The sequence below is a fragment of the Clytia hemisphaerica genome, unplaced genomic scaffold (genome assembly GCF_902728285.1).
Source record: "Clytia hemisphaerica strain Z4C2 unplaced genomic scaffold, Clytia hemisphaerica genome assembly, whole genome shotgun sequence".
NCBI classification, from domain to species: domain Eukaryota; kingdom Metazoa; phylum Cnidaria; class Hydrozoa; order Leptothecata; family Clytiidae; genus Clytia; species Clytia hemisphaerica.
In genome coordinates, this window is record NW_027104005.1 from 116404 (window position 1) to 127692 (window position 11289).

At 33.7% G+C, this 11289-nt stretch overlaps 1 protein-coding gene and 2 long non-coding RNA genes across 3 annotated transcripts; 1 reads left to right on the forward strand and 2 right to left on the reverse strand.

Moving 5' to 3' along the window:
• The first annotated feature begins 127 nt into the window (after nt 1-127).
• On the forward strand, nt 128-973 carry LOC136811352 (uncharacterized). The gene is made up of 3 exons (XR_010847228.1): nt 128-165; nt 355-452; nt 781-973. It is a non-coding gene; the product is annotated as an uncharacterized lncRNA (long non-coding RNA).
• Nucleotides 974-2226: 1253 nt separating this feature from the next.
• LOC136811353 (uncharacterized) lies at nt 2227-3175 on the reverse strand. Its single transcript, XR_010847229.1, has 3 exons — nt 3081-3175; nt 2794-2891; nt 2227-2462 (listed from the first exon to the last, which is right to left on the reverse strand). It is a non-coding gene; the product is annotated as an uncharacterized lncRNA (long non-coding RNA).
• A 7242-nt stretch (nt 3176-10417) lies between these two features.
• Nucleotides 10418-10953, reverse strand: LOC136811351 (putative ankyrin repeat protein RF_0987; the record flags this gene model as incomplete). Its single annotated transcript, XM_067067966.1, has 1 exon — nt 10418-10953. A coding segment is annotated over one exon (536 nt), but the record flags the coding sequence as incomplete, so codon positions are not given.
• Nucleotides 10954-11289: the final 336 nt, after the last annotated feature.

The window sequence follows — 11289 nt, forward strand, 5'->3', positions numbered from 1 at the left end:
TTAACAATGGATGACTTCTTTTCTGGACAGCTTTCGAACGTTCGAATGTTCAAACGTTCGAATTCGAAATCACTTGTAGTTCAAAACAAAAATCAAACAAAGTTGGATGTTTCATGCACGAAGACTAGAAGAAGCTGGTTCTTTTACAAAAATCAACTAGATAATGTAAGTAGTTTACATTAAACTGAAAATGCTTTTGATATTTAAGTTAATTCTTAGAGGCTTTATCGGTGTAGCTTATTTCAGGTTTCAAATTCTGATGATATTTATTTTTGAGAGCAAACCTTGGAAAAAATTACATATCTTCAGTAAACTTTATGTTAAAACTTTTTATTTTAACTTCTTTTCCCTCAGATTCAAGCTGGAGTGTATTATTGGTTTCCTTATTGCGACTATCCTCAGCTGACTTTGTGTGGTCGCCAGCAGAAAGTACCGAAAATATGCTAGTAAAGGTAGGTGAAATGTAACAAGACTTTAATAATATCTTTCCAAAACTATGCTAATAATTTCTTGCTAATACCCCTGCATCACTGAGTGAGCTTGGTACTTCAAACTACTGAAATTTGACTTGGAAACACCCCTGTCTCAACGACAATAATTTAGCAAAGTCCTTTATAGAATACATTTCGTGAAACAAAGTTTGGCCATGAAAGTTTTTTCTTTAAAAATCCTTCTGGAGCATTCTTTTTCCCGTGGAAAGAAAAGATAGTTTTCAACGTCTCAACTGCAGCTAAAAAATCTTTAAACATCAAATTTACTATTCGTCTTTTATTTTTTCAGGATCGCAAATGTGTGAAGGAGACCAAAGAAATCGCAATCAAGATATCGTTTTTTAACACTTCGAATAGCAATCATACTGGAAACGTTTGGAATGATGATCACAAAGATGCCAGAAAGGAAGGACGGAAGAGAAAGAACATCAAATTTTTGATTTCATTACGTTTAATTTATACTGATTGTAGATTTTCATACCCAGAAATTATATAGAAAAGAGCATTCAAAGAAAATTCAAATGGTGTGTACGGTCTTTCTCATAATAGTGCAATGAATAGGAATTATTTTGGCAAAGAATGTCTTAGAGACGTGTTAAAACTAATCTAAAATAACTTTTAAAGACGTTTTTAAGTCGTCTCAGAAACGTACCATACCGAAATGACAAAAATTAGAACCTCTCGGAAACGTCCTAGAGACGTCCATTATTCGTTCCAAAAAGACGTCTTTCAAGTGGCTAGAGAAAAACGTAGAAACAACGTTTTTTAAACACCTTGCAAAAACGTAATCTATAAACGTTTGAAAAACGTTTTTTTGACGTTGTGAAAAAACGTTTTAAAATGCGACAAATACAACCTGAAAAAAACGTTTTCCAAACGTTGTGAAAAACGTTTTTTAAACGTTTTTTAAACGTTTTTTTGCCGGCTGGGAAAAATCCTCAATTTTGCGCTATTTTGATGACGTCATAAAAATTGAAATCCCAATAACTTTTGATTCAATTATCAAAATAATTTCAAATTTTCACCAAAGATGCATTTCAATGCAAATTTTCAAAATATTTTCAAAAATTTTCAAAATCTTGATGGTGTCAGCATTTTTTGAGGATTTTAGCTTTTTGCCTTAAAAGTGATGACGTCATCAAATTTCATAAATTTTTTTATTTAATTCTGAAAACATTAATGACATTTCAAAGTGAAAAAGCATCTGCCTAGACTGAATCCTATTCTACTTAGTCATACGCTTTGTTTGAGCCCGAAATGAGCTTCTGAAAATGATTTGTAACGTTGCAAGCATTTTGACCCCGCCTTAATCCCCTTCCCAGCCGGCAAAAAAACGTTTAAAAAACGTTTAAAAAACGTTAAAAAAACGTTTTTCACAACGTTTGGAAAACGTTTTTTTCAGGTTGTATTTGTCGCACTTTAAAACGTTTTTTCACAACGTCAAAAAAACGTTTTTCAAACGTTTATAGAATACGTTCTTGCAAGGCGTTTAAAAAACGTTGTTTCTTCGTTTTCTTCTAGCCACTTGAAAGACGTCTTTTTGGAACTAATTATGGACGTCTCTAGGACGTTTCCGAGACGTTCTAATTTTATTAATTTCGGTATGGTACGTTTCTGAGACGACTTAAAAACGTCTTTAAAAGTTATTTTAGATTAGTTTTAACACGTCTCTAAGACGTTCTTTGCCAAAATAATTCCTATTCATTGCACTATTATGAGAAAGACCGTACACACATTTGAATTTTCTTTGAATGCTCTTTTCTATATAATTTTCTGGGTATGATAATCTACAATCAGTATAAATTAAACGCAATGAAATCAAAAATTTAATGTTCTTTCTCTCTTCCGTCCTTCCTTTCTGGCATCTTTGTGATAATCATTCCAAACGTTTCCAGTATGATTGCTATTCGAAGTGTTAAAAAACGATATCTTGATTGCGATTTCTTTGGTCTCCTTCACACATTTGCGATCCTGAAAAAATAAAAGACGAATAGTAAATTTGATGTTTAAAGATTTTTTAGCTGCAGTTGAGACGTTGAAAACTATCTTTTCTTTCCACGGGAAAAAGAATGCTCTAGAAGGATAAAGAAAAAACTTCTTAAATTTCATGGCCAAACTTTATGTTTCACGAAATGTATTCTATAAGGGACTTTGCTAAATTATTGTCGTTGAGACATGGGTGTTTCCAAGTCAAATTTCATTAGTTTGAAGTACCAAGCTCACTCAGTGATGCAGGGGTATTAACAAGAAATTAGCATAGTTTTGGAAAGATATTATTGAAGTCTTGTTACATTTCACCTACCTTTACTAGCATATTTTCGGTACTTTCTGCTGGCGACCACACAAAGTCAGCTGAGGATAGTCGCAATAAGGAAACCAATAATACACTCCAGCTTGAATCTGAGGGAAAAGAAGTTAAAATAAAAAGTTTTAACATAAAGTTTACCGAAGATTATGTAATTTTTCCAAGGTTTGCTCTCAAAAATAAATATCATCAGAAATTGAAACCTGAAATAAGCTACACCGATAAAGCCTCTAAGAATTAACTTAAATATCAAAAGCATTTTCAGTTTAATGTAAACTACTTACATTATCTATTTTTGTAAAAGAACCAGCTTCTTCCAGTCTTCGTGCATGAAACATCCAACTTTGTTTGATTTTTGTTTTGAACTACAAGTGATTTCGAATTCGAAAGCTGTCCAGAAAAGAAGTCATTCCATTGTTAATTCGGCGGACGATGGGGGCGGCGAGTGGGTGTTTCTATTACAAGTTTATATTCTACGGGTGGGCGATCTTACGAGGTATTCAAACAGGGAGTGGGCGTTTTATTAAAATATATTTTTTAAAACTTAAAGAGAAGTCAATAAAGTAAAAGAGAAAAATTATATATAGAATATCTCTGCTATATCTCAGAGCAGGTAGGTAAAGTCTCAGAAATTTTCTTGGGATAAAAGCTGAGAAGAGTCGATGAAGTTATATTTATATATTTCAAATATAAATCTTGGGCACTACACTTTCGTCACAAAAAAACGTTTTATAGACGTTTAAAAAACGTTGATCAAAATCACGTTTAAATCAAGTTTAGCAAAAACGTTTCTTAAACGTTGTTAGCAAAACCTTTGAAAAACGTTTGGATTTTAACGTTTCAACAACGTTTTATAAACGTTATGAAATAACGCGTTTTCTCTACAACGTTGAAAAAACGTTTATAAAACGTTTTTTGGCAACGCGTTTTTTCACAACGTAATTTAAACCTAAAAAAAACGTTTTGAAAACGTTGTGTGCTGGCTGGGTTGAGAACAAGTGAACCTTGTACCTTTAACACTTTTTACTAGGAGCAACCTTTCGGCGGCTTTTTTTCAGCATTTTCCGCTTTCTCTTGTTAAGTCCTATTTTGAGGATGACATTTCTGAAAAGAGTCATTTTTGCCCTGTCAACCTCAAATATGGCTCATATAACACAAATAGTTATATTGACGGGTTCCCAGCCCCAAGCCCTACAGCCTCCTAAAATATCAAGACAAAAGAAGCGGTAGAAAAAAAGATATTGGCAAAACTTGAAATTTGACACTTTTTATAAATAAAAAAAATGTCACACTATTTTTGACCAGGATCTAGCCCCCCCCGGAATTTAATTTGTTTTAAAGGAGTTCTAAAAGGATGAGTTGTGCCAGGTGTGTCAAAAAAGGGTCTGAAATTGAAATTGAAATTTTCATCGATATAGCTAATCTTATGAGGATTTTCGTGAAATATGTCAAAAATGATTTCTTTATACCTAGAGTAGAGTCTCTAATCTTTCCCAGGCAAAATAAAGTGAAGCAACTTATTTCCCATGCCATCTTTGGAGTATATGCAAAACTAGAAGAGGAACGAAAAAGCTGTGGTTGGATTTGGTTGAAAAATATTAAAAACATAACCGTGAATTAATTTCGGCCAATTGCATTGAAGTTGTGGCGGATTGACTGGCGAACCAAAACTTCTTTCCTTCAGGTATGTAGCAATGAAAATAAATTTTAAAAATTAAGTATACGTAAGATGTAAGATGTCTACTACATTCATTGCCTTTCAACTTACCAGGTTTGACTAAGGTTCTAACAATTTTCTGTTTCTCCTTGGAATCTTTTTTTCCTCCAACCATAGAGATTGGTCAATGTGCCTAGTGTGTACAAATTTATCAAGATCATACTCCATCAGTAAGAAAAGGATAGATCAATATCAGACTATTGCAGATCGTCCTCAATGTTCCAATTTTTATTCCCAAATAAGGGCTGATATTAAAAGTGTGACGATCACGAGACGACGGCGCTTAGTAGAGGGGAAACAATATATTAGTCATTTGAAAACATTCTTTGAAATTTTGAGATCACTCAAATTTTGAACAGCAAACTTAAATTACTTTTAGGGTAGTGCTTGACTTTATCATTGTCAACATCTACTTCACGCATGTAAAAAGCGAATCGTTTCTTGACGATTGGATCATCACAGAAGTCTTTCATTTTGTCGCAAGTACCTGATAATTAAAAATGAAGTGATAAAAGCTCTAACACGTCCAAAAATAGACGGTTTTTATATACTATGTTGAATCAAGAAGTCATCTCGGACGACGCCGGGACGGCTAATGGTCATATCTGGCAAATGTTTCATAGTAAAAAAATGTAGAAGATAAGAGTAAGAACTGAAAATTGATGATACATGGTTCAACGAAACCTTTGATATTGTTTGATTGAATAATTCTCTACTTCTTCTTTGCCGTTCGCTTTTGTTCTCAATATAATTAACCTGAAATGAAAAACCAAACATCACAACCAGATGTAAAAAGGACTGGACACGAGAGAGTAGTGAAGAGTTTACCGTGTTTAATCTATTTAGTATATAATGGGGTATATAATCTTTGAAATTATCGCGACGAACGATGTTATGATCAAAGTTAATGAAATTGCTTTAATTATTTCCTTATAAAGTCGCAGATAATATGAAAACTAACTTTCTTTTTCCAGTGTGCACCTTGGCTACCTTATCTTTTTCGAGAGATACCTAAGGAGAAAAAAAATTGTATAATCTCATAGATGATATAAAATATGTCGTCTAGTTGAAGTGAAAGTGCTAAGGGAATTTAAACAAGATTTCAACAAAATAAGTTCATTTCAACGTTTATGACATGCACCACTGGAAAGTTGTTCTTATGAATTGTTCGAAGACACTACCCTCTACTTTAGAGCAACCCTCTAAGTTCTACCCTATTCAAAATTTCACATACCCCCAGTAGCGGCCTGGCTTAATTTTCTTGGTGGTGCAAACTATGAAATTGGCGCCCCTGGTATTTTTGTCCTTACTTGCGCCCTCGATCATTAAGTGGAAATATTAGTGAAGTTAAGTAAATCGGTAAAATCACGACAAAAATTTAACAGGCTAGTGAGTTTCAACCAATCAAATTTCGTACTTTCACTAGCCTATTACATTTTTCGTCCGTCGTCGTGATTATCCTGGTATGCTTAAGCTCAGTCTTGTAAGAGCAGTGACTGGTTGAAAGTAACGCCCGGAATCTTTGAGTTAAAAAACTTTTATTTATAACAAGAATTTTTTATAGACACTGGATAAACAACGAGCTATATTTTCATTGATTTCTCATGTTCTAGCCTTGTCCGCAATGATGACATTATTGTTCACTCTCCTTCCGATACCACGATTTTTCGTAACATTTTAATCATTTTTTCATCTTAACACAGTCATTTAAATTCCCAGATGAAAATTAAGTTTTCCTTAGAGAAGCTACCGCATCAAAATAATTGCTAATTATGTGTCGTTATGACGTTTCAAGTCGCAAGAAAGATACGAAAAACATCCTATGTATAAAAATTCGAATATTGACAACAGAAATTTTCAAACTTTAACCTCAATAAAACCACCGATCCACCACGAGCCTCCAAAATATTTTCATATCACGGTGAAGCCAAGACACTCAAGTCTAATATATGTCGATCTTAGCTCTTCTCAGAAATATGTTTAGAAATATATCGCCAGCTTAAAATTCTGTGTCATTTTAGGCCTTTTGTTTGATTTTTCTTGTCTGATGATGTTTTTGTCACGCCAGATTTAATACATGTATCCGTTAAGTATTTTAGCATATTTTTCCAAATTTTTGGCAAGTAAAAGTACAAAAAGATAAAGATAGTGGACTTTTTAGAAATGAGATTATTAATCATTTTTCAAAATCAGAGAACTTCGAGCCGCCATGACAGGTTTGTAGGGATTCACGGAGTGGGGATGAATAAATTGGAAGCGGTCACAAGTGTTTGTAACATGTGTGATGATAATGTTCAAACAGCTTGCCTGAAGTATGAGGCTGGAATAATCCAGGCAGTGGTGTGATAAAATTTAATAAACTAAACTCATATTGATGAGAGAAAAGTTTATAAGTTATATGTTTGAAGTTGGAAATTTGATGTTCACTCCATGAAATCTCTTGTTGAACTGATGTGAAAATGAAAGTCCTTGCTTAAATAGCAAATTCTAGAAAATGTGTAATTTACAGAATGATAAATTCTAGATCATAGGTCAAAGTTGATAAATGATAAAAATGTATAAATTACTGACCAAAATCAAAAATTGGAAAAATGCATATTTTGAATAAATTAACATAAATAAACAAATTAGAATCCAAAATGGTGAACACTGAGAACAGAAAAACACTGAAAATGCAGAAAACATGAGAAAAACTGAAAAACCGAGAAAAATGAGAAACACAGAGAAAACCTGAACATAATTTGAGGGAATGCCAAAAATGATGAGCAAAACACTGAACTGAAAAGGCTTAGCCGTTACAAGGTTGTCCTTTGCGGACAAAGCTAGATCCTCGATTGTTTTCTTAAACAAAAGAAAGACAATGCTTCGCTCTCCACCGTTTTATACGTTGTTCATCAGTGTCTATATTAAATTCATGTTTATACGAAGGTGGTGGTAATGATAACTTGACAGCTATTTCCTTGTTATAATTTGAAAAGTCATACCGGGTGCGCCACAAAAAAGTTTCTCTCTTTGAAATTGATTTTCTCAAAATCTAAGAATAAAGAAACAACCATTTTTATTCCATCGGAAAGAAGAAAGATAAACTTAAATTTTGACGTGTCATTTATCAAATTCGATTCATTAGATCAAAAGTTATGCTCAATCGAATAAAAAACTTGCTTTCAGAAAGTGCCCGAAAACGTTAAAAATCGACCTATCAAATTTTTATTTGATTGCAATCGCAAGAGGCTTTACATGATTAAGACCATTTTTCAGTAATTAAACACATAAATTTTGAAACTTAAGGAACGAAAGGGTTTGAAATCTTCATCAAAATCCTTTCAATTTACTTTTAACGAAATTTTCCTCATATTTTTGGTTCTAGACTGGATAAAATCTATGTAACGCTGGATGTACCTCGAAACCCATATTTGATGTATTTTCATTAATTTTACCAGATTTTTTAGCTTTTTTCAACGAATTTTCGACCTTTAATTGAAATTCAATCTTCTTTTATACAACAAACGGTCATTTAGACAGTTAATTATCATTTTTAATGACTGAAACGAAAATACTGATGCATCATGTAATTTTGCTTCTGTTTGATTTGATAGGTTAATTTTTAACGTTTTTGAGCACTTTCAGAAAGTAACTTTTTTATTCAATAGAGCATAACTTTCGATCTAATGAACTGAATTTAATAAATGACCCATCAAAATTAAAGTTTATCTTTCTTCTTTCCAATGGAATAGGAATGGTTCTTTTGAGATTTTTAGGTTTTGGGAAAATTAGTTTTAAAGAGAGAAACTTTTTTGTGGTGCACCCGGTAGTTTTCTGATCAAGGTAAATTTTTCAATCTTCAACTTTTAAGATGTCTAAAAATGCATCAATTTAATACCGATTTAGCACCAACAATAAAGCTCCTCAAATAAAAACATGAGTTGTTGATACTTGAAATGGAAATTTTATACCTAGTAAGTCGATTTAGTCAATATTTTTTTTTTCTAAAACTTATCAGAAAGATTACCTGTTAATCTTTAAACTTATGCGCCGCTGGTCTTACTTTACTCTCCATTAAAGATCATAATAGCTGAAGGAGGCCCCTAAAATTAGAAAGTTGGGAGAAATAAGGGTTTTTTTAAATGTTGGCGCCGGAGGCAAAAAAACTTTGTGTAAGAAACGTCAAACAGCTTAAAAGATCTTCTAAAAAGGAGAAACATAGTCAGAATAAGACCTAAAAAACCACAGCGAGCATCAACAAGTTTCGATCTTTTTGGCAATCTCTCATTTTGGGGGTGAGCATCCTCTTTAACTTATGGTGGATACACAACACTTCTTTTGCTTTGACTTTTCGCAATTTATGTTGATAGTAGTTTTAAAATTGAAGAGAAAGGTGCAACAGCGTAGAATAAAACGAAGCGCCGCAGGCAAAAAAATTAACATTGCACTTATTGAAGGCGCTATAAACTTGTCGAAGGGCGCTAAATCGCACAATTTAACATCAATAAAAATTGAAAAATTGAGCTTATTGCTAGTGATGATAGGACCCCAAAAAGCAGCTTTTCATAATTTACAGTTGTTGTAAGGGCTAGTTATGAGCAAAATTTAGCATTTTACATTACTTCAGAAAGTGCTCTAAATTGGGCCCTTTAAACAATTAAAGTTGCCACTTTGACCTATGATATTTCACGAAGGCAATTGTCCATATTTGAGCAACCTTTTAGCACCCAATTTCATGCTAATTTTTTGCTCATTTTAAGATTATAGTGCAAAAAATAATAAATAGTTTGATGTATTGTTAAATGCATTATTAACAGCTTCCAATCCTTTATTTGATGATAAAACTTGACGGTCCAAAATGAGCAAAAGTTTAGCATTTTACGGTTTTCTTCCAGAAAGAATTTGAATATGGGGGGAGGAGGATATAACATTTTTTAGAAATTTAACCCTCCCCAAAACATTTGACTCCCTGGACAGCAGGTCTACCCCCCCGGACAAGGCAAATTTTTTACAACCCCCTGGACAATATATCCTCCATATCAGAAAGAAATTTAGAAAAAGAATTGTAAAATCTTATTGAGTAACCATCACCTCGCTATTTTTTCAGATACTACTTCATTACACTAGTAAGGAATGAGGATATCTTAAGAGCACTGAAAACGAAACAATTAAAATACATGCCCATAACATTTTTTACTAAGATTTGAAAACAAATTTGCTCAAAAAGTAAAATTAGCTGTAAATTTTTGTTTAATTTTCAATAATATAGTAATGTCAGTTAAGCCCGTAAAAAAAGTTGGCCTAGCTTGAATGAAAGATCTAGAGGGGGCAACTCCTAAATAAAAAATTGTGTGTTGCCACTTGAAGGAAGAAATTGTGCATGTTGTCATGCGCCATCTTAATTATGTAGATTCTTTTTGGTTTAATGCCTTTGATCGTCGATTTAAAAGTGATGCTCTCCCAAAGCGTGCTCAGTTTATATTCTCTCCTGTATTGAGAGCAGTTCTCTTTCAGTAGGTAGTGTCCCTGTATTTTTCGTGGCGGTGTGGATATCACCCTGAAGAGCCAGAATTTTTGCACGCTATCCGGGTCTCCAGGGTTGGCATAGACCGGAACCACATCATGTGATTGCACATCTTGCTTTTCGATTTCTAAAGATGATTTAAAAATCATTAGCCATGTAAAATTAAAGTATCTAAGAATTGTTGTCCTTTTGCTCAAATTAACCATATCAAAAACGGAATTAATCTCAGTCTAGGCTGTTGTTAAAATGATCTCTAAGAGCCATTGTTTGAACTTTTATACATTCGAATATCTTACACACCCTTCTCCTCAATGTCAACTCGTTTATTTATTCCAACTTATTCAAATTATTAACGAAAAGGCATTTAGTGATTTAGTTAGCTAGACAAAGAGAATTAATTAAAGAGGCATACCATAAACACTTGTGGAAATACAAAGTTCCTTTCTTTCGTTTTTGTGGCCGCCAGCTGGTGCCAAATTTCTTGGAGCAGGAGCAACAAGGTCTGTTGAAAAAACAGGAGGAACAACGACGTCTGTTGGACCAACAGAAGGAACACCGACGTCTGTTGGACCAGAAGGAGGAGCAACGACGTCTGTTGGAAAAGCAGAGGGAACGACGTCTGTTGGACCAACAGAAGGAACAACGACGTCTGTTGAACCGGCAGGAGGAACAACGACGTCTGTTGAACCGGCAGGAAGAACAATGTCTGTTGAACCGGCAGGAGGAACAACGACGTCTGTTGAACCGGCAGGAGGAACAATGACGTCTGTTGAACCTGCCGGAGGGATAATGACGTCTGTTGGAAAAGCAGGAGGAACAAGGTCTGTTGAACCAGACGGAGGAACAACGACGTCTGTTGAACCAGCATCAGAAACGATGACGTTTGTTGGACCAGCAGTCGGTGTGTTTTCTCGTTCTTGTTCTTCAAGGTATCCTGAATATTATTTTAATTTTTGTCAACGAATTTGGGCTATAAAGAATGACCTAATGTATCTTGATTTAAAGTTGAAAACGAATGCTCAAAAGTCTAGATATGATTAATCTGCAATGAATTAGAAAACAAGGTATGCAGAGATGTCGGTCGGACTCAATATAATGATATATATAATAAGATTATTTTTCGATGTAACTAAAGTAGTAAAAAGAAAACATCAACTAGCCTTTGAAAGCCGTCTTAACCACACTCTTTATCATTTGCCCAATGTTTTTCTTCCCTTTAACATTTGACTCAGTGTGGAAGAATTCCTCAGCAAATCCGGGCGTACAATAA